Raw genomic sequence first — 27,377 nt, 5'->3', positions numbered from 1 at the left:
CCTGCTAAAATCTGCCTTCTTTCTTCCCTTTTTCTTTCCTTTCCACCTTTGCTGAGTATCTGCTCTGGTCAGGCTCTGTGCTAAGTAGGAGTCTTTGGAGAGAAATAAGTCTTGTGCCCTGGCCCCAAGGAACTCACAGACTATCAGAAGGCAATCACCATGAAAGTTGAAAAACACACAAAGGAGTCCTTGAGATAGCAGTAGATATCCCATGTTTACCTGTCCAAAGAGTGGGTTGGTCAGGGAATCCTAGTTAGAAGAGAAGGAATGGAAATATCTCTGTAGCCTGTACGGGACTGGGAAGGTGGTAGGAAGTGAAGAATGGGAATGAAATTATGATGGGGAGAAGTATATCATTAGTAAAGCAGGAACTAGACTCTCCCTTTTCCCCTCTTTTTCTGGTATAACAGTTTATAGATTCTATGTTAAGGTTCTCCAGAGAAACCTAACCTGGAAAAGGGAGAGAGAGAGAGAGAGAGAGAGAAGAGGAGATTTATTATAGAAATTGGCTCATGTGATTATGGAGGCCGGGAAGTTCCATGATATGCCATCTGTACCCAGAGAACTAGGAAAGCCAGTGGTACTATTCAGTCTGAATATAGAGGCCTGAGAACCAGGAGAGTTGATGATGTAAGTCCAAGCCCAAAGGCCAGAGAATCAGGTGGCTGGTGCTATAAGTCCCAGTCTGAGTCCAAAGACTCAACAACTAGGAGTGCTAATGTAAGAGGGCAGAAGAAGACAGATGTCTCAACTGAAGCTGAGAGAGCAAATTCATCCTTCCTCCACCTTCTGGTTCAATCCAGGCTCTCAGTGGCCTGAGGATGATTGAATGACACACACATTAGTGAAGACAGTCTCCTTTACTCAGTCAACTGATAGAAATACTAATCTATTATTAAAGAAACCTCACAGACACACCCAGAAAGCTCTCTTGGCATCCCTTAGCCCAGTCAAGTTAACACATAAAATTAACGTCGCAGATTCCCTTGGGACTGTGGGGTTCAATCCAAGGCTCCACTGAGGGGACCTGATATTTCTCACATCTTCTTCCAGAGTTAAACTTCTCCTCTTAATTACCTACTGGAAATGTCCATCTGAAGATTTCCAGAACACCTCAGAGCACTCTCATTCATAACTATGCACTTGATCTCGTTAGTAATTGTGTGACAATGGATTTTAGAGCTGAGGAAGCAGAGATCCGGATGGGGCAGAGACAAGCATAGAACCCGGACTCCCTAAGACTCAGTGCAGGATGCTTCTTTCCATGGCACAACAATATGTCTACATGAGGCCTTCTGTTCAACCATAAAGGCCTGGCATTTGGCCTTCAGGTATTCACTGTCCTGATGGCAATGCCACAGTCAGCTCCCAGGATGTTCTTTGGGAGAAAAACTCAGGTTTTGGAACTCTTACAACCACACTCAGGCTACAGGGATCGTCTCTGTGGTGAGTGATGTTTGCATGTAATAAAGCAGAAGTCCCTCTACACAAGTAGGAAAGTTGTAATGAGAGTGTGGGGTGTAGCAGAAAGGCCATGTGGTCAGGCAAGTCTGGATCTGAATCTCAGCTCTGTCACTTTTCATGAACTCCAGCAAGGCAGTGCTCCTATGGAGTCTTGGTGTTCTGGTCTCTAGAGTGGGAATACAAATACCCTGCCTTCTAGAGTTGGTGTGAGAATCCAAACTGGTGGATGTAAGCACCTTGCCTGATACATTATATATCTTCTGTATTTCCTTTCCTTTCCTGTGTGGGTTAAGGAGACGGAGACAATCATACTTATCAGTAAAGATTGAATTCCACAAATATTTACTGAATCTGTCCATGAGCTGGCCAGCGCTGTGCTGGGCACTGGTACACAGACATGTGATGATCACTAGGGGCCACAGAATCAATCAGCCAGATTAGGCTCATTTTCTTCCTGCCAAGCTTGGAAGCTCATGAGATGGCACAGGCAGTATCTTTGAGCTCTAGCCATGCATTTGACAAGGGTGTGTGGAGTAGATGCTTGTATATTTAAGTGGAGTTAAAACTGGTTGAAGAGATCCAGAGGGTACTGATAGGTGCAAGAGTATTGCCTTAGAGGAGGGGGATGACTATCAAATCCTATCCGTGGCCCTGGTCATTCAGGATTTGTATTTCTGACTTGGATGAGAATATGAAGTTGGAGAAGATAATAGACTCTTGTCCCACATTGATCTGGACAACGTAGGATAGAGAGCGAATAGAACAGATAGACGCCCACTCCACATGCCCACCTTCAGCACTTTGGAGTGTTGGGGATAATAGGGGGCAGGTGCTGTTTGAACAGGAAGACCTCTGACTTTTGGTAGGAATGTCAAGGGGGTGTTGGAGTTGCGAAACCTTGGGAAGCTTAGATTTAAAGACCACAACAAACAGGGGAGATGAAGAACACCCCAACCTCTGGTAGAAGCTGTGTAGGAGGCCGGTGTATTCCAGAAAGAAAGGTGGTTCACTGTGCTGCAGACACATCTCTTCTTGGGACCTGAAGGACAGGAGAGTAAAGACATGCCTCTGGTTGGAAGGGTTGGCCTACCCGGATGCTAGAGGACAGCCACCAAGGGACCCTCAGTTTTCTCTGTGAGAGTTTGGCATGAACATAGAGAAGTCAGGGCTGCCATGGAGCTCGTAACTCCCCTCCCTTGGATGGAAATAGGATGTGCTAATCTGTCGTTGATCCCACACCCGTCCCCATGTCCTGCTGCTCGGCTTTCAATCAGGAACTATGAATATAACCCTTTTGTCCAACTGGGCCTCAGCTTCATGTAGTTTCCAGCCACATGTGTCTCTTCCTGCCATCTAGGCCCTGCCTTGACTTGGTGGCTCCCCCTGGATCCTTTTGGATTCACCTCAGCCCCTGGTCCTTATCAGGCCCTGGGATTCTCTCCATCCATCCCCTTCCCCCTTCTTCAACCTGAGGGTAACCTGTGCGCAGGAGGTCTTTCCCTGTTTCTCCCCTCCTTGACTCCCACATCCGGGGCTCCTTTGAGCCAACGGCTTCTCTATCCCAAGTTGAATACAACCCAGGTAGGGGCCCCAGTGGTGGCCCTACTCTCCTTATTGTGTCTCTTCTGGTCTCCTGTGCTGTGGCTCAGAGCCCAGATCTGGTAGGTGAGGAACAATGGCAGGCTCTGGGAGTGGCCCTCTGCTGGTTGGCTCAGTTCTCAGGACATGGCTTTTGTACTTAGCTTCTGGTGTTGTTCCTTGTTCAGCTTTTCAGTTTTGCTCTGAACCCCAGCCACCAACACTTTGTCAGATTGCCTCCAGGCATTCTCCGGAGGTAGATCTGTGCCTCTATTCCTGGCACGTACAGTATCTTATATATTCCAACCTCTTGATGTTACTCTTGTTGTACTTGGTCCTGGTTTGAGCCACAGCCTAGAGATGCTTTTCCACGGATATGACTTGCAGACCTTTACCTGATCTGGGCTCTGCATCTCGTACCTAGAATAGCCAGGTTGTCCAGGAGACCCAGCTCTTACAGAAACTTCAGTCCCACAACCAGGCCTCAAGCTCTAGCGATATTGCTTTATACTCTTACCAATTGTCCCCTTCTCTGTACTCTAGCACTCCAGCATTGCTTAGCCCATAAGACAGAAGCCATTGCATGTGGGTGCGTGGGCTCATTATAGGCTAGGGTAGCTAGGATGTCCCAACTAGGCACAAGTTACTAGGGTCGTATGATTTAATAAGCTTCCTGTACCACTCTTAGGCTTCTCATGTTTTCCAAAGTAGGCAGAGAGCTTACTATACTAGTATGTAGCAAGTGTGTGTCTAAGAAGAGAATAATTCCTCTGGAGTGGGAAGGCTACATGCAGGAGGGGATGCAGTGGAGTCTGAAAGCTAAGTGTGCAGCAGACAACCTGACTTACCATGGCTTCCTCTTTGGCAGTGACCCGCCATAATCACCTCAAGGACTTCATGCTGGTGGTGTCTATTGTTATTGGTGTGGGTGGCTGCTGGTTTGCCTATATCCAGAACCGTTACTCAAAGGAGCACATGAAGAAGATGATGAAGGATCTGGAGGGGTTACACCGAGCTGAGCAGAGTCTGCATGACCTCCAGGAAAGGTAAGGTCCTTCCCTTCCCCCTCAGCCATGGTGCTGCCAAGTCTCAGGAGCCTCCTGTTTCCACCCAGGTTGTGGGGCATCTTGCCCCCAAGACCAGGCCTAAGTGGCTGCCTGGGCTATGCCATACTTCCATAATGGCTTTGCAGGCGTAGGTTCCTGTCATTGCTGTTGTGCAGTCAAATATTTCTCCCCAGGGTAAAAGTTTTTTTCTGTCAGAGATCTTGAGCTTCCCTGATTGGATGTCTTGCCCATTCTGTCCTTCTTCCTGCATCCAAAGTGTCATCCTTCCCCCTGCATCCAAAGTGTCATCCTTCCCATAGAAATAGACAAATTAACTATTTTTCACTGTTCCCCAAGGAGACCTCACAAGTCTGTCTTCCTGATACTTTTAATTTTTTCTTTTTTTCTAAAGATATTATTTATGCATGAGAGAGACAGAGACAGAGACACAGGCAGAGGGAGAAGCAGGCTTCCTGCAAGGAGCCTGATATGGGACTCAATCCCGGATCCTGGGATCATACCCTGAGCCAAAGGCAGACGCTCAACCGCTGAGCCACCCAGGCATCCTTAATTTTTTATGTATGGAATCTAAATCTTAGAAGTACTCACTTGTTATGTGACTTTGGGTAAATCCCCTTCCCCTCTGGTACTTATTTCCTCATCAGTAACAGGAAGGGGTTGAATTAGGAGAATGCTAATGGCCTTCTGGCTCTGATAGTTGGATTCTGTTTAAATACTGGCTTAAATACTACCGTAGATCTAGCCATGAAAAGAAGATGTCAGCCAGTAAGTTAACCTAAGTACTTCCTGAGGTCTACAAACCAGGGGTGTGCTGGGGATTATAAGGAATTGACTGCTCCTGGGGCAACGGAGCTCACACATAGGAAGGAGCAGTGAATGCAAACAGTGCAGTGACTGGGTGCCTGCCGATGGGATGAGGAACAGGAAAGGCACAGAGGCAGGAGATAGTGGATGTAGACTCCAGAGGGCGGCCTTGAAAGATGGGGAAGAGGTTCTTGGTAGTTAAGGTTGCATATATAGAGAATGAGGCCAGATCCCTGGCTCCTTAAGATTCACATGGAGAAGTTTTAGTAAGATGCAAAAGGCAGTATAGAGTTAATGCAGGTTATCAGTTTGTTGCTTTGTTTTGTTTTTGAGAAGAGGAGGGATCTACTTCAGGACTGTCTTTTAGAAAGTTATTCTGGCAGCTTAGGGATTCCAGTTGGGAAGTCTTTGCAGGAATCTGTGTAAAAAGGAAATGACATCTGGCCCTGTTCTGTGACTTTTAAATGATACTCTTTCTTTGGAGGGCGGGGAAAGGATTTCTTGTGAGCTAGGTATTGTTAACTACTTAAATGCATTATTTTTTTAATCATACAACTGTGTTAGGTAGGTGGGTAGAGTTGAGGAGATGAGGGCTCAGAAAGGGTGAGTGCTTTGCTTAGGGTCACATAGCAGTAAGTAGTGAGCCAGGAATTTTGATATCTACAGGGAGCTGTCTCAATAAAGGCAGCCCTATGAGATTCATTTCCATTGGTTGAGTTTCTAGAAGGCAAGCAGAGTTTTATCTCTGAACTGATTCGTAGCTAATTTTCTGGGCCCCTTATTCCTCGGCCCCTTGCCAAATGGGGCTAAATGTTGCTGTCAGGGCAGTCCCCATTCTTCATTTGTCTGAAAAGCATGTACTGTTTTCATTCCAAAGGCAAAGAATCTAGGCAGGAGACATTCCAAGTTTGGGGATAAAACTAAGCTCCCGGCCCTCCCTGCTCCCCAAGGGCCTCCAGAGCTTCGTGACCACTGTGGCACTTAGAGAAACAAATGTGTGCGCACACTCAGAGACAGGCTCACACACATGCATACACAAATCTTCCTCTGACCATGTCCAGAGTCCACATGCATTCCTCCTCGGCCTTCTTACCCTAATGGGTCTGTGCTGCCAGCCACTGCACAGCCTTTTTTTTTTTAAACAGAGTTCCTGATACTTTGGGTGAATAAATGTAATGCTACATATGCATTCCAGTTAGGATTTCATTGGATTTCAAGATAATTCTTTGAGGCAAGGACTTTGATTCCCATTTAGAAATGAAGAAACAGGCCTGGTATAAGGAACAGACTTGTCCATAGTCACACAGCTATTTGGAGCCAGGGCTGGCAGCCAGGCTGCCTCATTTATTTACTTGTCTTGCTGACTGCTGCCTTCACGATTCTCAGTCTTCTGTGGAGGAGATGGAGTGGGGCAAGGCTTGACTGTGCATGTGTTTGCTCATTTCTGCTCCCAGTAGTACTTATTGATTTTCATCTCTACCAAATCTTGTTAGGACTATAAGCATTGGTCAGGTTTCTTGATTGTACTTTAAAGGAGTTCCTTATTATCTGGACAAGGCTGACAGATCAGAGGCTTTCCTGAAGAGGCTGCTGTTTAGTGAAGAACTGCATGCCTAATGGTGTAATTTCAGGCAGTTGGGTCTCAGAAGAACACTATTCCACCGAGGAGAGGGGGCGGGAAATGGCGCCTCTGATTCGGTTTTAGCCATGCCTGTAGCGCCACCTGGTGTGTACCTCGAGGATGCTCGACTCGCTTTCTCTCCCGGGACAAAGTGGGTGGAAGACTGCAGATTGTCAGCAGGAAACTTACAGCCCAGAGCTTTTCCCCTCATCTCTCCCTGTCCCACCACCTCGTCTGAGGCCTCAGCCACTGACAGATCTGGACTTGGCAGGGTTTAGAGGTTGAGTTCTGGTTCGGCCTCTTCTATTTTAGCTCAATGGTCAGTGTTCTTTTCTGGGAGTCCCTTGTGTTCTGTAGCGTATCCTTCTGCATCTTGTGTCTAAGCCATAGATCACTGCTTTCTTCATCATCCTTTCACCTCCTACCCTGGTCCCTGGTTTCTTACTAAGATAGGAAGACCTGTCAGTGGCCAAGTCCTTCCCTTCTTCCAGAGGGATTAGCAAACTCTTACTTTCCCTGACCCTTTTTAGGCAGAATTGATCACTTCATCCTTTGGGCTCATCCAACATCTTGCATGTCTCTCTGTTCTAGAACTTCTCACACTGTGTAGGGTTATCTGTTTACTTGTCTGTGTTGGACTAGACTGTGAGCTCCTCAGTGGCAGGGACAGTTTTCTCACTCATCTTAGTGAGGGCTTGGCATTCAAAAGAGTACTTGTTGAATGAATGGATGAATCAAAGAGTGGATTAACTAGGTATGTAGAGGAAGGAAGGGAGGAAAGAAGGAGGCTGGGTGGTTTTGTCAGTGAACAGGGAATGTGTGGGTGGGTATAAGGCTATACTTTCATTATAGCTGAGCCCTTGATATCTTACCCACCATGAAAGATACTTAGAATGGAAACTCAGGCCTGGGGGCAGCAGGGGGCTGTCCCAAGCCCTGCCCAGCCCTTTTGGCATGAATTTCATTTTTCTATGCTTCTGGGAACAGGTACTTAGGACTCTCAGAGTTGCTACTCAATGATTCCTTTTTTGTCTTTCCTAACTATCCCACTGCTACCGCCCCAGTCCTGTCTCAGCCTTTGTGCCTTCTCTGGATCTTTGGGCTAGCTAGCAGGGTGTTCTACATTTACTGAACCTTCCAGATAGCTTGAGATATGAGGAATAACTATGGCTCTGGAGTCCTATAGATTGGAATTCTAGTCTCAGTTCTATTCTTTCTAAGTCTTAAATCCAGACTGGTCCTAGGCTGATAATGATATATTATTATCTGCAAGGAGGACACATGGAAATACCCTGTAAAATAGTAGTTGTTAGGATCTTAGTATATGAGACACCTCAGAGAAAGGATTCAGATACCCAGGAACCCAGCCTGAATACTGGCAGCAAAAATGGTGGCCAACATAAGAAATATGGTAGCCACAGTGGTTTCTTTTGGCCCTGAGCTAACTCAGAGTCAGCCAACAAAACAGGGAGAATATTTCTCAGTGCCAGAGCCCTCATTGACCTCTTTGATGCCACGACTTGTGGTGTATTGGCTGGCACCCCCTGCATGGCCTTCTCCACCTGCCTGCATCGCCCACAGGCTGCACAAGGCCCAAGAGGAGCACCGCACAGTAGAGGTGGAGAAGGTACATCTGGAGAAGAAGCTGCGTGATGAGATCAACCTTGCCAAGCAGGAAGCCCAGCGGCTGAAAGAGCTGCGAGAAGGCACTGAGAATGAGAGGAGCCGCCAAAAATATGCCGAGGAGGAGTTGGAGCAGGTAGGAGAGTATACAAATTCCTGGATGCCCAGGGAGGGGGGCAGTGTTGGGGGGGATAGGATGGGAAAAGTGCCAGGGCCAGAAGACTAGCTGGAAGTTTCATGAGTGAGGACTTTGAAATCTGGCTCAAAGAATATCTTCAAGAGTCAACTGGAGGCTGGGGGGGAAAAAAAAGAGTCACTGGAGTGGTACCTGGGTAGGTTAGTGGTTGAGCATCTGCTTAGGGTGTGATCCCAGTGTCCTGGGATCGAGTCCTGCATCAGGATCCTTGTGGGGAGCCTGCTTTTCCCTCTGCCTATGTCTCTGTCTCTCTCTCTGTGTCTCTCATGAATAAATAAATAAAATCTTAAAAAAAGAAAGAGTCACTGGACTCTTACCAGTAAGAGTAGTGGAAAAGTTGCCCCAAAAATGGTCACTGTGATTTTCAAAGAATAGGGGATAACAGTTATTTTCTTCCTTTTTTATCGAAGTATTTACATAACATGTACAAACCATAAATATACAGCTGGAGAGCTTTCACATAAGCATGTGCCTGTACAACCACCATCCAGATCAAGATACCGAATATCTTTTTTTAAAAGATTTTATTTATTTATTTATTTGAGAGAGAGAGAGAGTCTGAGTGGGGAGATGGGGCAGAGGGAGAGGGAGAAGCAAACTCCCTGCTGAGCAGGGAGCCCCACATGGGGCTCGATCCCAGAACCCTGAGATCATGACCTAGGCTGAAGGCAGATACTTAACTGACTGAGCCACCCAGGCATGCCCAGAATATCTTCTAAGCACCCCAGAAGGCTCACTTTTGCTTCCCTCTGCCCCCTGTCAATATTCCACCCGAAGAGAACTATGGTTATAATCTCTAAACCAGATTCGTTTTACCAGATTTTGAACTTCAAATAAATGGCATTATACAGTATTTTTCTTTATGCTTGGTTTCTTTCACTTGCATTATGTCTGTGAGAGTCATCCATGTTACTGTGTGTAGTGGTAGTTGGTTTATTTGTATTGCTAAGTAATAATTCATTGTATGGGAATACTCTATTTATTCTCCTTTTGGTAGACATTTGGGTTGTTTGCAGTTCTTTTTTTTTTTTTTCCTTTTATGAATGACACTGCTATGAACCTCCTTGCACATGTTTCTTGGTGAGCATAAGCACTTATTTCTATTGGATGTATAATAGGGAATTTAAATATTTAGCTTTATTAGAAACTGCCAGTTTTCCAAAATGGTTGGACCAGTCTATACTAGCACAAGCAATGTGTGAGCATTCTAGTTGAGCTACAACCTTAAAAACTTTGTATTTTTATTTAGGCTTTTTAATTTTACATATTCTGGTAGGGATTTAGTGGTATTCATTGTGATTTTAATATTCATTTTCCTAACGACTAATGAAAAGAAACACCTTTTCATGAATTTATTGACCATTTTGTTTGGGAATCTCATTTTAAAAATTGTTGTCTGTCTTCATGATTGATTTGTAAGAGTTCTTTATATATTTGTGTTTTTGTGTATGATATAAGGTAGAAGTCAAGGTTCTTTTTTTTCGGGTAGAGACTTTATTATGTCCATTTGTCTATCCATATACCACATTGTCTTCTACTAAGGCTTGATATCGTTAGTAAGTTCTCCAGCTTTATTCTTCAAGATGGCCTTGGCTCTTCTAAGTTCTTTGCATTTTAATTTATTTTTAAAGATTTTATTTATTTATTCATGAGAGACAGAGAGAGAGAGAGAGAGAGACAGGCAGAGGGAGAAGCAGGCTCCATGCAGGGAGCCAGATGTGGGACTCGATTCCCAGACTCCAGGACCAGCCCTGGGCTGAAGGCAGCGCTAAACTGCTGAGCCACCCAGGGATCCCCTGCATTTTTATAATTAGCTTGTCATTTTATTGTTCTTCTCTATTCCCTGCCAAAAAGCCTTGCTGGGATTTTTATTGTTTTTGCATTGAATCTATAGATTAATGTGGGGGAAAACCGACATTTTAACCAAACAGTTCTTCCAATCCATGAGCATTGTTTATCCTGTCACTTATTTAGGTCTTTTAAAATTTCTCTCAGCTATGTTTTATAGTTTTCAGTGTAGAAATCTTAACCTTTAAAAAAATTTAAAAAAATTATTTATTCATGAAAGAGAGAGAGAGTGAGAGAGAGGCAGAGACACAGAGGGAGAAGTAGGCTCCATGCAGGGAGCCCAACGTGGGACTCCATCCCCGGTCTCCAGGATAGGAAGGAGAGGAGGAGACGCTCCTCCTGGGCGGAAGGAGACGCTAAACCGCTGAGCCATCAGGCATGCCCATTGAAAACAATTTTTTTTTTTACTTTTTTTTTTTAATTTTTATTTATTTATGATAGTCACACACACAGAGAGAGGCAGAGACATAGGCAGAGGGAGAAGCAGGCTCCATGCACCGGGAGCCCGACGTGGGATTCGATCCCGGGTCTCCAGGATCGCGCCCTGGGCCAAAGGCAGGCGCCAAACCACTGCGCCACCCAGGGATCCCTGAAAACAATTTTTAACTTGCTCTTATTTTTCTAGCTTTTTTTTTTTTTTTTTAAGATTTTATTTTTAGGCAATCTCTAGACCCAACCTGGGACTCAAATTCATGACCCTGAGATCAAGAGTTGCATGCTCCACCAACTGAGCCAGCTTGGTGCCCCTTATTTTTCTAATTTCTTGAGGTAGAAGAAGAGGTTATTGATTTTAAATTTTTAATCTTTTCCAACATTGGGATTTAGAGCTATAAATTTCCAGTTCAGCACTGCGTTAGCTGCTGCATTTACTAAGTTCTGGTATTTCATATTTTCATTATCATTCAGTGTAAAAGATTTTCTAATTTCTATTGCACTTTTTTGAGGGGGGCCCATGGTTATTTTGGGTAAGTGTGTTGCCTAATTTTTAAACACTTGAGGGCTTCTCTGGTTATCTTTCTCATTGATTTCTAATTTAATTTTGCTGTGGTCAGAGAACATATAGTCAATGTTTTTAGTTCTTTCGAATGTGTTGAGACTTGGTTTATGCAAACAGAGCAGACAATACAATTGAAAGGCAAAGAGTGTTGGATTGGATAAAAAATAAAACCCAGATATGTGCTGTTTAAAGAGGCACACTTTAGGGATACAAAAAATGTAAAAGTAAAAGGATGAGAAAAGGTATATGATACAAACACAGAATAAAATAAAGCAAGGGTAGCTATATTAATATCAGACAAAGCAAGCTTTAGAGCAGAAAGTATTATTAGAGACAAGAATGATAAATGTGTGAATCCAACAGTAACGTATAACAAGACTTGATTTGCATACATCTAACAATATAGATTTAAAATATGTAAAGCAAAAATTGAAGAAACTAAAAGGGTTATAGACACATTTATAATAAAAATTAGAGAGTTTTAAACACCTCTGTCAATAATAAGCAGCCAAAAATATTGGTGAGGATGTAAAAAATTTAAACATGATTAGTCAATCTGACCTAATCGACACATACAGAGCATTTTGCCCACTGGCTGCAGAATTCACGTTCTCTTTCATATTAACAAATTGCTTCTGCTCCATTCTCTCCTCTTCTCTGGGAATCCAATATTCATGAGACCTTTTAACTGGAGTCCAGCCGTCTCTTATGCTTAGTTATGTCTTTTTTTTTTCTCTCTGTGCTTTGATTTGGTTATTTTCTATTGATTTATCTTTGATTCTCCAGTCCTGTATTCTTGCTGTGAGCATTGTTCTGTTTAACCCATCCAGTGGGATACTATTCTCAGATACTATATTTTTCAGATCTAGAATGCTCATTTTACTCTCTTGTAGATTCTAGTTTCCTGCCCAGAATTTTCATGTTTCCATCTGTTGTGTCCATCTTCTCTGTATTTTCTTTAAGATTTCAATCATAGTTATTTTAAAGTCCTTTTCTGGTAACTTTAACGTTTGGATCACTTTTTGGACTGCCCATTTTTCCTCTTGATTATTGGTTATATTTTCCTGCCTCTTCTCACGTCTAGTAATTTATTGTATTGTTATTAAATGCTGGAAAGTGTAGATAAAATAATAATAGAGGCCCCAGGTGATTTTATCCTTCATCAAAAAGAAGCTCTCCCCTCTTCTTCTATTAGGACTTAATCATTGCAGGCCAATCAGAAATTGAGCCATGTTGGAACTGGGTTGTAGTTTTAGTAAGACTTGCTCCAGCACTCATTTGTCCCAGTTTCTCAGGCATGTCCCTTCCTTTTTCTTGAGAGCTGGTGAGTTTCTTTCTCCTGAGCCCTGAAAGATTGTCAGAGATTCATGTTTGTCACTTGGAGGATTTTAATTTAGCTCTTTGACCCCCTGCTCCTCACAGCTTCAAAATTTTGCAGCTATCTTAAGGGGAGGACCATCAGTGTGTTTGAGGAAGGTCCCTTACTTCATACAGTATTTTGTTTCCTAAGCATTATAAAGTTATTGGAGATTTTATTTCACCCTTTGGCCTAGCAACGTGTTCTCCTGAATAGCCCCAGAACTCAATAAATGCTCAATGAAGAAAACTGGATGTATGTTTGAGACATCTCAATTTCCAATCTGTCATACTAGTACCATAATACCAACAAAAGCTAGGCTGGTTTCTCTGGGCCCCAGTGGAGTCCCACTGCCTGGGCCACACCCAAGCATCAGCTCTCACCCAGAACCATCAAAAGCCTCCATGGAAGAAAATGACTGACAATTGTGAACTCCCCCTAGAAAGACTTTTCCTCCCCTCTCTGGATTTTTAGTTCATCTAGTCCACTGGTTCTCAAACTTTTTGGTCTCGGGACTCTTTCACTCTTAAAAATTATTTAGGACTTCAAGGAACTTTTTTAAAGGGGAAATATGTTGCTATTTACCTTGTTAGAAGTTAAAACTGAAAATTTAAAAAATATTTACTAATTCAGGGGCATTTGGCTGGCTCATTCAGAGGAACATTGTGACTCTCGATCTCGAGGTTGTGAATTTGAGCTCCATGTTGGGTGTAGAGATTACTAAAAAAAAACAAAAAACAAAAAACAAATAATCTTTAAAAATTTACTATTTTGGGATGCCTGAGTGGCTCAGTAGTTGAGTGTCTGCTTTCAGCTCAGGGTGTGATCCTAGAGTCCCGGGATCAAGTCCCGCATCAGGTTCCCTGCATGAAGCCTGATTGTCCCTCTGCCTATGTCTCTGCCTCTCTCCCTCTCTGTCTCTCATGAATAAATAAATAAAATCTTTAAAAAAATTTACTAATTCATATTAAACTCCTTATGTATTGACACAAATAATATTTTTTGAAAAATGACTGCATTTTTGAAAATAAAAATAATTTAATGAGAAGTGATTTTTTTTTTTTTTTACAATTTTGCAAATATTTTAACTATTTGGCTTTAGACTGCTGGATTCTTACATTAGTGTCTATATTCAATCTGTTATGATATTACTCATCCTGTAGCCTCTGGAGAAATCTGCAGTTTGGTTGAGAGAGAAAGGGAGTGAAAAAGGTAAATAATGTCTTAGTATTATTATAAAAATAGTTTGACCTCACAGATGCTCTGAAAGGATGCACTCAAGTATCCCTGGATCCTACTTGGAGAACTATAGACCTAGTCCTTATTGCTTCTATAGCCCTCTGATGTCTTTGAAAATTTTTCATAATTACAATAATTTGCTTTCAAGACAAATTCATCATTTTGTCTTTCAAGAACTTCATCATTTTTGTAACTTAGACAAAAGTTATCCTAGATGTTGGGTTGGATATGAATTATTCTTCTTTATGACCCACTGCATCCTATGGGGAAGTGGAAGTCAGGTGTGACACTGTAAAGCACATGATCAATGGTTATTCACTTTGCTGCTTATTAGAGTCATTTGGAGAGCATTAGAAATTTTTGATACTCAGGCCAGCATCCTAGATCACTGAAATCAGAATCTGGGTTTGGGTCCAGATAGCAGTATTTGTAAAGTTCCTCAAGTGATTCCAGTGTGTGGCAGGTTGAGAACCATAGCCACAGAATAAAAGAATACTCTGATTTGCCATAGCTCTTACCTCCTTCAGGCATTTATTCCTTATGTGTGGCATGATATATCTGTCCCTGTCTCCTTGCCTCTAATCATCCTCTCCCCCACCTCCCAACCTCTGCCCCTGCCCCTGTTTCCTGTACCCTATTTTGTAAATATTTCTCTCAATAAATAGTTTTGAGTCTATTAGGCCAGCCCTTCCCAATGTCACACTTCTCTCTGCTCTTTTTTCTTTTCTCTTCCCATTTTCCCCTTAGCATTCCTCATTCCTTTCATTCCTTTCAAGGTAGAACTTGATCAGACTTGGTGTTTTAGACTCTAAGGTATCTGTTCTTCATTTTAAATCTACAAAGCCAGGGGTGGGCTATGCGATAGTTTCTTTTTCAAGGAACGAAAACCATGAGGTTGGTCCTCTCAATGGCTCTCTAAGGAATAAAGGTGTTCTGTCCTTAGCTAAGGGCCTCCTCCTGTATGGTAGGCCATGGAGAGAACCTCGGGGCCTGCTCTGGGTTATTTGCCCTGTTGGCTGAAGCTGGCCATAATAAGGGTTCTCAATCTCTTTTCTCTGGGATTCTGACCAGCTAAAGGTCAGTTTCCAGATGGAGAATTTGGGGGTCACCCTTGTCCATGCAATGTAGGTGACCCCTTGGGTGGGGATGAGGGAAAGAGCCTTTGACATACAAGTTGAGAAGTTGTTGGCTTCTGCTGTGCTTAAACAGCATATGGGGTAGATACCAAGGAACATAGTTCCACTCACAGCCTCCTTGGTTCATAAAGCACAGTTCACATCAGGATATTTCTCTGTACTTGTGCTCTGGGTGAGATGGCAAGGTATCCAGTGTATATAGCATCTGTGTGTAATCTCAGACCTTCCATGTTCAGTGCTTTGTGTCAGTCTGCTTCATTGTATGCTCTTTGCGTGAGAAGTCACTGAGGAGATTTCTGCTTACACATTGGTTATTTCATGTCTTGGCCTCTTTTGGGAATGCCTATGTTAAAAGTAAGCATGATTATTATCCGCTCACTTTGTAGAGGGTACCCTGCTCAATGGGAGAATCACAGACCAAGCCTATGGTCTACAGGAGACTGGAGAGCATTCAGGCCAACCCCCTCCCAGAGTAGCAATCATTTTTAATGAACCTGAGCTATTCCCATACCTCCTCCTGAGATTACCCCTTCCTTAACTGATTTGGATTTGCAAGGGAGAGTCTTTCCTCACACTGAGTTGATATCTGCTATTGGCAGCTCAGAGTCACAGGGCCAGCTAAGTGACAGACCAGGGACCAGAACCAGATTTCCAGATTCCCAGTAAAGTGCTTTTTCTGTCACACTGTGATGTCTTGAGGTCTAAGCACAGACCCCAACTCTCAGAAAGATGATTCACTAAGCTGACCTGCCCCTCAAGAGAGCAGGGAGGATTGCCGAGATTGGCTGTTGGCCAGGAGAGGCAGCTATTTGTGTGGATGAATATTGCTCTGGTCTGGCAGCAAAACAAATCTCAATTTGAGATCTGGTTGACGCTACTGACTGCGCGACCTTGAGTAGGTTACTTTCCCCTGAGCTTGCTTCCTTGTGGTATATAAAATAGAATAATCCTTGCGGGTTGAAAGCTCACATGAGGTAGCAGATAAGAACTCTGAGATGGGTGGTATCAGACAGAGGTACTGGAGAGGGACTTGGTAGCAGTAAATGGATTACATCTTCTTGGCTGCACAGGTTCGGGAGGCCCTCAGGAAAGCAGAAAAGGAACTGGAATCACATAGCTCATGGTATGCGCCAGAGGCTCTTCAGAAGTGGCTGCAGCTGACACACGAGGTGGAGGTGCAGTACTATAACATCAAGAAGCAAAATGCTGAGAAGCAACTGCTGGTGGCCAAGGAGGGGGTGAGATTACCCTCCTGGCCTGTTTCCTTCACCCACCCTGCTTCCTCCCCTCCGCCTCGCTCTGTCCCTCCTGTTGAACAGTAAGATACCCCATGCTAGGTTCTGTTTCTCTCCCTGATATATAGTTCCTGATGATGTCCTCAAATTTCTGTAGGAGGGAATGAGGGTGTGGGTGTGCTCCCACCTGCTTCTGGAAAGATGAAGCTGGTGGAGGCAGGTAGAGGGAAGACTCTGCCAGCCTCTGCCTGCCATGGGGCAGAGCCATCCTGGGGCCAGTGGACTGTCAGGGGGTCCCTCTGCTTCCCTCATTGTCTCCATCTTCTTTCCTCCCCCACTCTTTGCCCTCCCCTCCCCTTCCTTTCCCTTCTCTTCCTTTCTCTTGTGCAGCCTAAGCTGTGCTAAGAGGAGGGGACCCAGCCAAAGAAAGGCACTTCTCATTTTCCAGCCTCTAATCCCTGCTCTGTTTAAGCTGAGGACCTCATCTTTGCAGGCTGAGAAGATAAAAAAGAAGAGAAACACACTCTTTGGCACCTTCCACGTGGCCCACAGCTCTTCCTTAGATGATGTGGATCACAAAATCCTAACTGCGAAGTAAGTAGCTCCTGCTGCCCAGCTCTGCTGGTGTCCACTCCATTCTCAGAGTTGTACCTCTTCACTGGTAGGGGGCAGCTCTGGTCTCCTACCCCAGCTTTTCTCTGGCTCCTACCTCGCTCTCAGGTGCATGATTTAATTGTGTCTCTTATTGGCACATCCTCCCCCAACTTGTTCCTCCAAGAGGCCTCATTCCTGTTGGGGCTCCAGCAGCCCATGGCTTCAATTCTCTTCCATGTGCTCCAGGCAAGCTCTGAGTGAGGTGACGGCAGCACTGCGGGAGCGCCTGCACCGCTGGCAGCAGATTGAGATCCTCTGTGGCTTCCAGATTGTCAACAACCCTGGCATCCACTCACTGGTGGCTGCTCTCAACATCGATCCCAGCTGGATGGGCAGTACGCGCCCCAATCCTGCCCACTTCATCATGACTGACGATGTGGATGACATGGATGAGGAGATTGTGTCACCCTTGTCCATGCAATGTAGGTAACCCCTTGGGTGGGGATGAGGGAAGGAGCCTTTGACACACAGGTTGAGAAGTTGTTGGCTCCTGCTGTACTTAAACAGCATGTGGGGTAGATACCAAGGAACGTGGTTCTGTTCACAGCCTCCTTGGTTCATAAAGCACAGTTCATATCAGGATATTCCTCTGTACTTGTGCTCTGGGTAGTTTTTCCTTGCTATATGCTCTGTCTGCCCCTCTCGGTCTATTGTGTTAAGTATGTCTCCCTTCACTCTATGTTTTTAAAATCCCTTCATCCTCCTTTTTCTTCCCCATGTGACTTTATAAAGACAGTCTTCTTGAGTGGTTCATAATAGAAAAATGGTATTCATTGGACTCTTTGGTGCTTTTATTTGTTTTCATTTTGGCATTCTTTATTCTTTTTTTTTTAAGATTATTTATTTATTTATTTATTCATGAGTGACACAGAGAGAGAGATAGGCAGAGGGAGAAGCAGGTTCCCTCCTGGGGAGCCTGCTGTGGGACTCGTTCCCAGGACTCCAGGATCATGACCTGAGCCAAAGGCAGATGCTCAGACACTGAGCCACTCAGGCATCCTGACATTCTTTATTCTTAATTGCTAAAGTGGAATGATACCTTTTTCTCTCTGCCTTTTTTGTGTGAGCCTCCTGAAGCAATAGTCCTTTAAAGAGACAATAGCCCTAAATCCTTCAAGCCAGGAAGATGTTTTTGTTCCAGAGGGATCGCCTGTATAAGCATGTCTGGCTTTCCACCTGAATTCTCAGACTTCTGCAACCTTTCCTGGGCCTTCCCTCCCCCTCCTTTCCCCACCAGTGGTCAGAGCTGAGTAGAGCAAAGTCAAAGAGACAACTCTTTGTGGGAAATCTTTGGTGAATGAGGGACTTACCCCTTAGTGGCCCAGTTGAAATTTTCTCCAGATCAGAGGCTATTTTAGATAAATAGAATTGACCTTTAAGAAAAAGCCCTTGGCCTAGGCCTGTGTCCCACAAAGCTGGCTTAGGGGCTCACTTTCAGAAAGCCAGATTCTTTCATCAAGCTGGATTCCAGCTCCAGACAGGATTTGTTTATAAATTTGTTCAGCAATACTTTGACCAAGCCACTTTGTCACCATGATGTGATACCCTATCAGGGCTTTTTTTTTTTTTTTTTTTAAGATTTTATTTATTTATTCATGAGAGACACACACACACAGAGAGAGAGGCAGAGATACAGGAAGAGGGAGAAGCAGGCTCCATGCAGGAGCCCGATGCGGGACTTGATCCCGGGACTCCAGGATTAGGCCCTGGGCCGAAGGCAGGCACTAAACCGCTAAGCCACCCAGGGATCCCCCCCATCAGGGCTTTAATCAAAGGCCCAATACGGTTAGGATCCCTGACAGGCAGGTGTTGATCCCAAAGACTCCTATGTTCTGTGGATTGGGAGGGACCTTCATTAGCTCTGAGCTACCCACCCCTTGCCCCTAGCCGTCCCCTTATCCCACTGAAGGGTGGGCTGAAGCCCTCTGTAAATCAGATTCTCTTCTCCTTTTGGCCTGGCTGTTGGACCCTAGATGCTGCCTGGCTGATGGGGCGTAGGTTCAGTGACCGCTCTCTCTGCTCAACATCCGCCGGCTCGGATGATCAGTCCCTCTGGAAATACCCGGGTTTGAGGAGCCCCTCTGGGGCTTTTGTTTTTCCAACTTTTGGGACTAAACAAACACTCCTACCCCATAAGCCCCTTCTCCTGCCTGCCTTGCTCCCCTGCCTGCTCCCTCTATTCCCTCAGCACTGTCCCTACTAACTGCAGGGAGAGGTTTGGGGGTGAGAAGAATCAGCCTGCTCAGTTGAGGGCTAGAGAGAGAACATCCATGGTGATGGAAGGCTTGGGCTTCTCTTTTCAGCCCTGCTAGGCAGAAGTCCTGGTGGCCCTTCTTCCAGCTGGGCTGGATGGAAAGAGAGAAGGAAAGATCCTTCCCCTCTTTTCTCTTTTTCATGTTTCTCCCTTTTCCTCTCTTTCCCCTGTTGCCTCTTCCTGTTCCATGCTGCTTCTTCCTCTTCTGCCTCCATTTTGTGCCTTGAAAGCCACCAGCCGTAGAAGCCCTGCCTCCCTAGCTCTCCATCACCGTGGAATTGTGTTCTCTCCCTTGCTGCCCCTCTGTGGCTTCTGGCACCCTTGTCACCTGGCTCATTCTCCCATCTTTAGGGAGAAGGCCGGGAGGCCCATTTCTCAGGGTAGAAGAGAAAAACCAAAGGTAGAGATTCTGTTTTTAGCTGGAGCTGGGAGTGAGCCCAAGGGGGATGATCTAGCACATTCCCAAGTTACCTAGTGCCCAAATAACCCTTTACTGGGTATGGTGGCCATCATTTTCCAAGAGCCTGATTTGTAGCACTGTTCCAAGAGCTGGCTCTTTTTTGTCTGCATGATTATTAGAAGAAATTTGGAAGGTGAAATGTGTAAATATGAGCATGAGAAAAGAGGTACCCATTGCGCCACCATATTTGAGCATCTTCTCTTACAGTCTTCTGTCTGTGAGATTTTTAATAATTTTTTTAAGTGGTCAAGGTAATAATGACCACTACCATTTATTGAGTGCCATGAACTGTATCAGATACTTTAAATATGCTCTCTTGAAGCCTCACGATAACCCTGCAGGATTTTATAGATTAGGACTTAGAATAGGGAAGTTGCACGGGGTCATGGCTAGAAGCAGAAAGGCCTTGTTTCAAAATCTAGTTGTTTTTTGTGTTCTGTAGCTCAAGGTATTTCTTTTACGTATAATTTTGTATCCTTTGGTTTTCCCCGAGCATTTTAATGGGTACTTTTGTATGTTTTTCAAATCTTAAGCAGCATTTTTATCAGCTGTGTAGTTTTCCAGCAATTGGATATATTATCATTTTCCCCTTGTTCCAACTTTATGGGTCCTTTCGTATGATTACTAATTCTGATGTGATAGGGGTGTTTGTGTATAAATCCTTGTCTACACTGCAAATTATTTTGTGAGGTTGGCTTTGTAAAAAAGGCTGGTTCTTAGTGCTCTCCCGGACCTTGTCCCACACCCCCCTCCTCCCCTCACAACCCCCTCCTCCCTTGCCCTGCCTGTGTCCTCCCACTCACTGCCCTGCCTCTCCTTTCCAATAATAGCAGCCCCAGGCTCCTTCTGCAGCTGCCACTAAAACTGCCCTGGGCACCTCATTGTTAACTTCCCCTTCCTTTTAGGACCCCTAGTGGGAGGTTTTGGGGAAGAGGTGCCCCGTTCTCCAGATTGGGCACCACAGCCCAGCGTGGTCTGCAGCAAGCATTTCTCGGGGGGCAAACCTGCTTGCCTGCCAGCCCAAAGGAGGCTGGCCCTTGCTCATACTTTGTTCACTCTCCTTGCAGCTCCTACCCTGCAGTGCAGTGTCCGGCAGCGCCTGACGGAGCCACAGCATGGCCTAGGATCTCAGAGGTTGGTAGAGGGCGAGGCTGGCCACTTCTTGACGAGCCGGGTCTCTCTGAGGCGAATGCGCAGCCTTTCATCTGGACAGTCTTTCAGTTCTGAAGGCCACGGGACCAGCTCTCCATCTGCCTCTGCTGCTTCTTCTTGCTCCTCTACCACCACCACCACTACCTCCTCCACCATCACCACCTCCTCCACCACCTCCATCACCACCGTCCATGTCCACCCTGTTTATTACCACCACAGCACTTCCTATTTCCTCCAGATGGAGCCCTACCCTGACCCACCCCCTTCTGACAGCAGCGCTGTGATGCCTGGGCATTCAGAGAGCTTGGGGTATCGGCTGTCTCTCTTCTCTTTCTTTCTTCCCATCCTTCCCGTTCTGCTCCCTTTACCTTGGCCTCTGCGTGGTGGCTGCTGCTTGGTCAGCTTTGGGGGGTGTGCAGTGGGGCATCTTCTCCTTGTCCTGTCCTTTCCCAGTCCTTGGGCTCCTTCTTACTGTCAGCCTAACTTCCTACCGCTTTGTGCCCTTCTCTGTTTGGGGTTTGGTGACTCTAAAAATGAGTACGATGCCCCTCCCTCACAGGCCTATCTATCACACTTTGGCCTAAACTATGCACCTTCACATCCGTTGTTTCCATGGAGGCCTTATTTCCTTTACTCCTTTGATAGAACAGCTATGGATACCTGCCCTGGGCCAGGCTTTGCTGGGTATGGGGATTCATAGATGATAAGATACAGTCCCAGCTATCAGGAATTATAGTCTGGTCCAGGAAAGATATAGAAATAATTATGGAGCAATTTGAGAAGTACTATGGGGGTGTTGAGGAGGGAGTGAGTAATAGTGTGCCCCTGGGTGGAGTACTTCACAAAAGATACAACATTTGTGCTAACACCCTGTGTGCAGGAAAAGAATAAAGTGTAGTCTAGGCAGTGGAAGGCTGATGTGCAGAGGTGTGGAGGTTCAAGAGAATAGGATGTATTTGTGGTTAGAACCTTGGGTGTATGTTGCTGGGAAGGGGTAGCAGAGGAAGTTAGGAGGAAGGGCTTTGAGAGGCTGGGGGCTTGGGCCATTACCCTGCAAGAGATGGAGAACTGCAGAAGGATTTCTTTTTCTTTTCTTTTTCTTTTTCTTTCTTTCTTTTCTTTTCTTTCTTTTTTTTTTTTTTAAGATTTATTTATTCATGAGCGATGTACAGAGAGAGGCAGAGACATAGGCAGAGGGAGAAGCAGACTCCTTGTGGGGAGTCTGGTGTGGGACTCGATCTCTGACCCCGGGATCACGTTAAAGACTGTATTTTTTTGACAGAGAGAGAGTGAGCGAGCACAAGCAGGGGGAATGGCAGAGGGAGAAGGAGAAGCAGGCTCCCTGTTGAGCACGGTGCCAGATGACATGGGGCCCTGGACTTCAGGACCCTGGGATCATGACCTGAGCCGATGGCAGACTCTCAACCGACTGAACCACCCAGGGGTCCCCAGAATTGCATTTTAGAAATAACATTTTAGTGGCCTGTATAAAGAAGAGAAGGAGAGACTACAGAAATTTGGAAGTCGCTGTGGGACACCAGTAGGGGAGGTAGTGAGGTCTAGGCATAGAAAGGAGAGTATTAATTTGGCAATTCACTGGGAAGGGTACAGGAGAGGGAGGAGTCTAGGATGACACTCAGGTTTCTGGCTTGGGCGGCTGAATGGATGTGGTACCCTTCCAGGAATTAGGGAACTGAAGAGGGGAGACAGGTTTGGGGTTTTGGACAAGAAAAGTTTATAGGTGGGGCCAGCATAAAGTACTCATTTAGAGTAGGAATTTAAGGTCCTGAAGGGTCATGGAATGTTCCCAGTTATTTTCCCACAGCTAATTAGGAACAGAACAGAGTAGAACTTGGCTTTATATTTCAGGACACTCTTCGGGTATTTTTGTCCTTCCACGAGGTCTCAATCAGTGAACTGTGTAAGAAGTGGTGAAAGGCTTTCTCCCACAGCTTGGTCTGGCAGCGGCAGGGCCTTTCTCTACTAAGACCTCAGGAGATCGTCTTGGGTCAGAGATGAGAGCCTTGACCGTGCCTGGAACAAGCTTCCAAGAGCCTCAGAAAGTCCCTCTCCTCTGGAGGGACCTCTCATCTCTGAAGTTGTGACATGGCCCAGCCCTGCACTCTGGGCTGGGCAGCAGGCTGCTGCTGCTGCAGACTTTTGGTCCTGCTTCACCCTGGATGCCAGTGTCTCTCACTCTGCTCCTGGAACCTCTGGATAGTTGTCCTTGAGGGCTGTTCTTTGTCTTTCACTTTCACCAAGCACAGTGGCTCCTCTTCATTTTCATCCTCATTGTCATCCAAAAGCTTAGGCAGGAAGACTGCACCTCCCCATAGAGGGCCAGAAGACTGGATTGGGGTTTGAGCCCTAGAGGATGCTGTGAATTTCCTGCCCTAAGGCCCATGCTGAGGGCAGTGGGGAGGGAGAGTGGGGAGGTACTTGCACCCACTTGGCCTGTTCACTGCTTAATTTTCTTTTGCACCATGCACCAGAGGATCATCTCTAAAGACAAACAGACTCTCTAGTAAGGTTAGTAGCTTGGTATGTGAGCCCAAGGCAGCCAGCCTTTGGGGAGGGACACCCCTGGCCTGAGTGTCTCAAAGATTCAGGGAGGGAAAGTGAGCTTGCCTCAGCAGGCCTTTTATCTCCTGCATCTACCTGAGCTTCCTCCAGGCTCTTCTCTGGCTTTGGAAGGCCTCAGCTTTTAATTGATGACAAGGCATGGAGGATGGGAATCATGGCCGAATGAAGCTTGGGCCACAGGGAGTGAGGCTGGGAGGGTCCCAACCCCCTGACCGTTCTCCGTTGGCATTAGAAAAGTAAGCTCCTGGGGTCCCCGCCTTGTCATCATCGAGGGCCCCTTTCCCAGTGCGGTGGCTCCCCAGAGCTGCCTTGGCACCCCACTCAGTGGTTCATATATGTGTAGAAAAGGCAGGATACGGAGAGGATCATCTGGGAACTTAGGGAAACTCGGCCACATTTAGACAGAAGCAAGGACAGTGTCAGATACATGAAACCAAACATGAGAGTGAACATGAGTAAACAGTAGAGGACATGGCTGAAACAGTATTTATAGAATGGAGTTGGGACTTTTCTTCACTGTTGTCTCCAGGAAGATACTGACCCATGGGATAGCTGCTCAATTAATTGTTTCCTACTGAGAATTAACCCTACAATAGCTATGAGTCAACCTTCTGCTTTTGCTTATTTATTTTCCGGGCCTGGTGCCCTCCCTTATTTTTGACCCACAGCCTCCTCCTTTCCAGGTCCTGTGGCACTCCCCTTCCGCTCCTGACTTTCTCCCTTTGCTTCCTGACTTGGATGTTTCCCTTATCCTCTCCTCTACCCTATTGTGGGTTCTCCTCTGGGAAAGCAGAGGGAGAGTTAAGGGACTGGCAGGGGACTCCCTGTAGAGGCAGGAGAGGAGGCATCTGGAATTGGTTTATGGGCCTTCTTAGGAATAGCCAGCCCCTTCCAGAGTCTCAGCTCTCTGGACTAACCTCTGTGTGTGCATGTCCAGTGTGCTGTGCCACATCCCCATAACTCAGCCTTGCAAAGAAGCCTCTTGTGATTGGCCCACATATGGGTTTTCCAGCTTGACTGGCCTCATCATCTCCATTCCCATAATAACTTCCTACATTTCCAAGTGATTTGCCAACATGTTTGATCCTCCAAATACCCTTGTAAGATAATTGAATTGGTGTTACCTGCATTTGGCCAAAATTGAGGACCAGCAAGGTTAGATAACTTGTCCTAAGGTCACACAACAAGCAGAGATGGAAATTTTGACTTCTAGTGGCAGCTCTTCGGAACCACTGCTACTTAAAGATCAACCTCCTGTCTTTCTGCACCTGTCTATGCTCTCCCTCTCACAGACCTCTGAAAAAGACACCCCCTCCCTTTCCCAGCTGCCAGCAGACTTTGGTTTGAACTTGGAAGTACTTCTCTGTGACCCACTTTGAATCCTGTGAGAGGGTCGAAAGAGGCAGCTTCCTGACCTTTTTGGGGTGGATAAGTGACTGTTTGCAAGGCTGTCCTAACCTTCTCCTCCCCAGCCTGGGTCAGGCCCATCTACTGCATGTGCCTTGTTCCTTGGGGTCTGTCCCAGACTGGATGTGTCCCAGAGTGTGACAGGAGTCAGTTGGGGAGGAAGACATAGGAAATGGTGACTCAGAGCAATATGTGGGTTCTGTGTCGGCTTCGGGTTGAGTCCTAGAAATCTAGCCAGCTGTGGGAAGGCAGAGATTTTATTAAGGAGGATGCCTGGGGGATTTAAGCCTCTGGTTGTACCAGTTTAGGGCCTAGCCACTCAGCAGGGTGGGGGGTTGTCATTAGAAAGCCCTTTGCCAGACAGATGATGACATAATGACTTTTGGTTTTGCTTCTTGTTTGTCTCTTCTTTCTCCATCACTTTTCCCTTTCTTTTTTTTTTCTCCCCTTGGTCCTCCTTATTTCTACTTGCTCCTCCTTTTGCCTTCTCTCTCCCTGACTTTTCTCTCTCCCTGTCTCTCCGCCAACCCATCTCCATCCCCTATTCCTGCCTCATCTCTTGTCCTGTACCTATGGCCTACTCAACTTCCTTCTTTTTTCTTTTTTCTCAACTTCCTTCTGTTTCTCATCCTTCTCTCTTGCCTGCCTGTCTGTTCATCCTCTTTTCTCTCTCCTACCCCTCTTTCCATGCCCATTTCCCACCTCACTTTGTCTTCTCATGCTGCTCCTCTCTTTCTCCACCTCTCTCCCACCGTCCTCCCCTGTATGTGTCCCTTTCTTCCTTTCTGCCCTGTCTTGTAGGGATTTGACCCATTCCGATTCGGAGTCCTCCCTCCACATGAGTGACCGCCAGCGTCTGGTCCCCAAGCCTCCTCAGATGGTCCGTGCTGTAGATGAGGCCCTCAGCGCCATGACCTCCAATGGCAGCCACCGGCTGATTGAGGGGGTCCACCCCGGGTCTTTGGTGGAGAAACTGCCTGACAGCCCTGCCCTGGCCAAGAAGGCACTCCTGGCGCTGAACCACGGGCTGGACAAGGCCCACAGCCTGATGGAGCTGAGCCCCTCAGCCCCACCTGGTGGCTCTCCACCTTTGGATTCTTCCCGTTCTCACAGCTCCAGTTCCCCAGATCCAGACACGCCATCTCCGACTGGGGACAGCCGAGCCCAGCAGGCCAGCCGAAATACACGCATTCCCCATCTGGCTGGCAAGAAGGCTGTGGCTGACGAAGATAATGGCTCCATTGGCGAGGAGACAGACTCCAGCCCAGGCCGGAAGAAGTTTCCCCTCAAAATCTTTAAGAAGCCTCTGAAGAAGTAGGCAGGATGAGAGTGGCAGTGGCGGGACAGCTTGTCCTTCCTTGGTCTTCTGCCTCCCCTTCCTCTCCTTCCAAGATACCTGGCCCCTAGGGTAGGGCATGGGAGGGGCTGGCCCAGGGGCCTGGGCACTGTACATACCTGCCCCCCTCATCCTGGGGTCCTCCAACATTATTTATTAACTGACCACCATGGCCTGCCTGCCCTGCCGTGGGCTGCTGCCGCCACTCCCTCTCTACTTCAGTGCATGTCTTAGTTGCTGTCCCCTCAGCCCCCAGCTCCGCCTCTGGGGTCCAGCTTCTGTCTCTGCTGTCCCAGTTTTGAAGTTTGGTTTCTTGTTTCTCTGTTTCCTGCTTTCAGGCTCCTCCCTCCCACCACTCCCCAACTTCCCCTAGCAGCTGGGGGGGGAAGATAGGAGGAGTAACTTCTGACATCCGTGCCTCGGATCTGTTCTGCCCCACCTACGATGGTTCCGTTTGCCTCACACTGGGGCCTAGGGCCTAATATTTGAGGTCTGTTCTTTGGGAGTGTAGTGGGCCTGAGGAAACTTGGTCTGAAGCTTGCTTGAGCCTCCAGGGGCTCGTGGGGGAGTGGAACACATTCCTAGAGAACAAGCTACTAGAGAATTTCGAAGAGAGGCTAGTCCAGGGGAGTGGGTCGGGAGAGACTCCTCTTATTTAGGGGATGAGTAGATGCCAGAGTTGTGGGCCACAAGACAGTCCCCTTTTCTCTCTTCTCTCACCTATACTTGCCTCTTTCTTACCCCTGTTCCCCCATACCACAGGAAGGTTTGACTCTAAGAGGTGCTGCCCAAATGCTCCCTAAGCATCAGTACTCCTGGAGCTCAGGACAAATGGTTCCCCTGGCCATGGGAGCCTCAGCAATGATCCAGGGTTCTAATGGGGCCCTGGAATTGTTGGGCAGGATATTGTTGCATTTGAACCAAAAAACATTTTTAAATTGAAAAAAAAAATCTCCTGAATTTCCCAAGTGCCTGCACCACCTACTCCCTTTGTCAGACCCCATTTTCATGTCACTGCATAGCTTGGGCCAGAGGCTCAGAAAGGACACACAGCTGGTTTAGGGAAGGGGGTGGCTAAGGAAGATGGTGTCAGTGACCTCTTCCCTCACACCCTTTCCACCCTCTAGACAACTCTTTTCCTTACCTGTTTTGCTATGGCTGTAAAGGTATTTTCCTTTTGCCCCACTCCTTCCCATGCCTTTACTCTGGGATCCTATTTTGGGCCTGGGGTGCAGGTACCTGGGGCTGGTCTTAGGAGGGTGCTAGGCTGCAGACTGCCTTGCACCCCCTGGACACCCTCACATGGTTTTTCTGTGTTATTTCATAAGACTCTTTGAAGTCCAATAAAGCATGTAGGAGATTTTAA

The 27,377-nt window shown here is 46.3% G+C and overlaps 1 protein-coding gene across 5 annotated transcripts in view; it reads left to right on the top strand.

The window, feature by feature from the left end:
- Positions 1 to 27,377, top strand: part of STIM1 (stromal interaction molecule 1) — a 195,054-nt gene extending 167,677 nt beyond the window's left edge. The window contains exons 6-14 of one of the 5 annotated variants that reach the window (XM_041729994.1): positions 3,911 to 4,088; positions 8,116 to 8,293; positions 16,001 to 16,168; positions 16,659 to 16,759; positions 17,006 to 17,241; positions 18,793 to 18,885; positions 20,601 to 20,667; positions 23,178 to 23,214; positions 25,477 to 25,667. In XM_041729994.1, the coding sequence (XP_041585928.1) occupies positions 3,911 to 4,088; positions 8,116 to 8,293; positions 16,001 to 16,168; positions 16,659 to 16,759; positions 17,006 to 17,241; positions 18,793 to 18,885; positions 20,601 to 20,667; positions 23,178 to 23,214; positions 25,477 to 25,521 (1,103 nt within the window). In that variant the 3' untranslated portion in view covers positions 25,522 to 25,667. Of the gene's footprint in view, positions 1 to 3,910; positions 4,089 to 8,115; positions 8,294 to 16,000; positions 16,169 to 16,658; positions 16,760 to 17,005; positions 17,242 to 18,792; positions 18,886 to 20,600; positions 20,995 to 23,177; positions 23,215 to 25,476 lie in introns of all 5 variants that reach the window. The other 4 variants (XM_041729992.1, XM_041729995.1, XM_041729991.1 and 1 more) reach the window with 4 other exon arrangements.

This window comes from Vulpes lagopus, chromosome 15 (assembly GCF_018345385.1).
Source record: "Vulpes lagopus strain Blue_001 chromosome 15, ASM1834538v1, whole genome shotgun sequence".
NCBI classification, from domain to species: Eukaryota; Metazoa; Chordata; class Mammalia; order Carnivora; family Canidae; genus Vulpes; species Vulpes lagopus.
The sequence above is the reverse complement of the archived record's forward strand: the minus strand, read 5'-3'. Positions and strand labels throughout refer to the sequence as shown.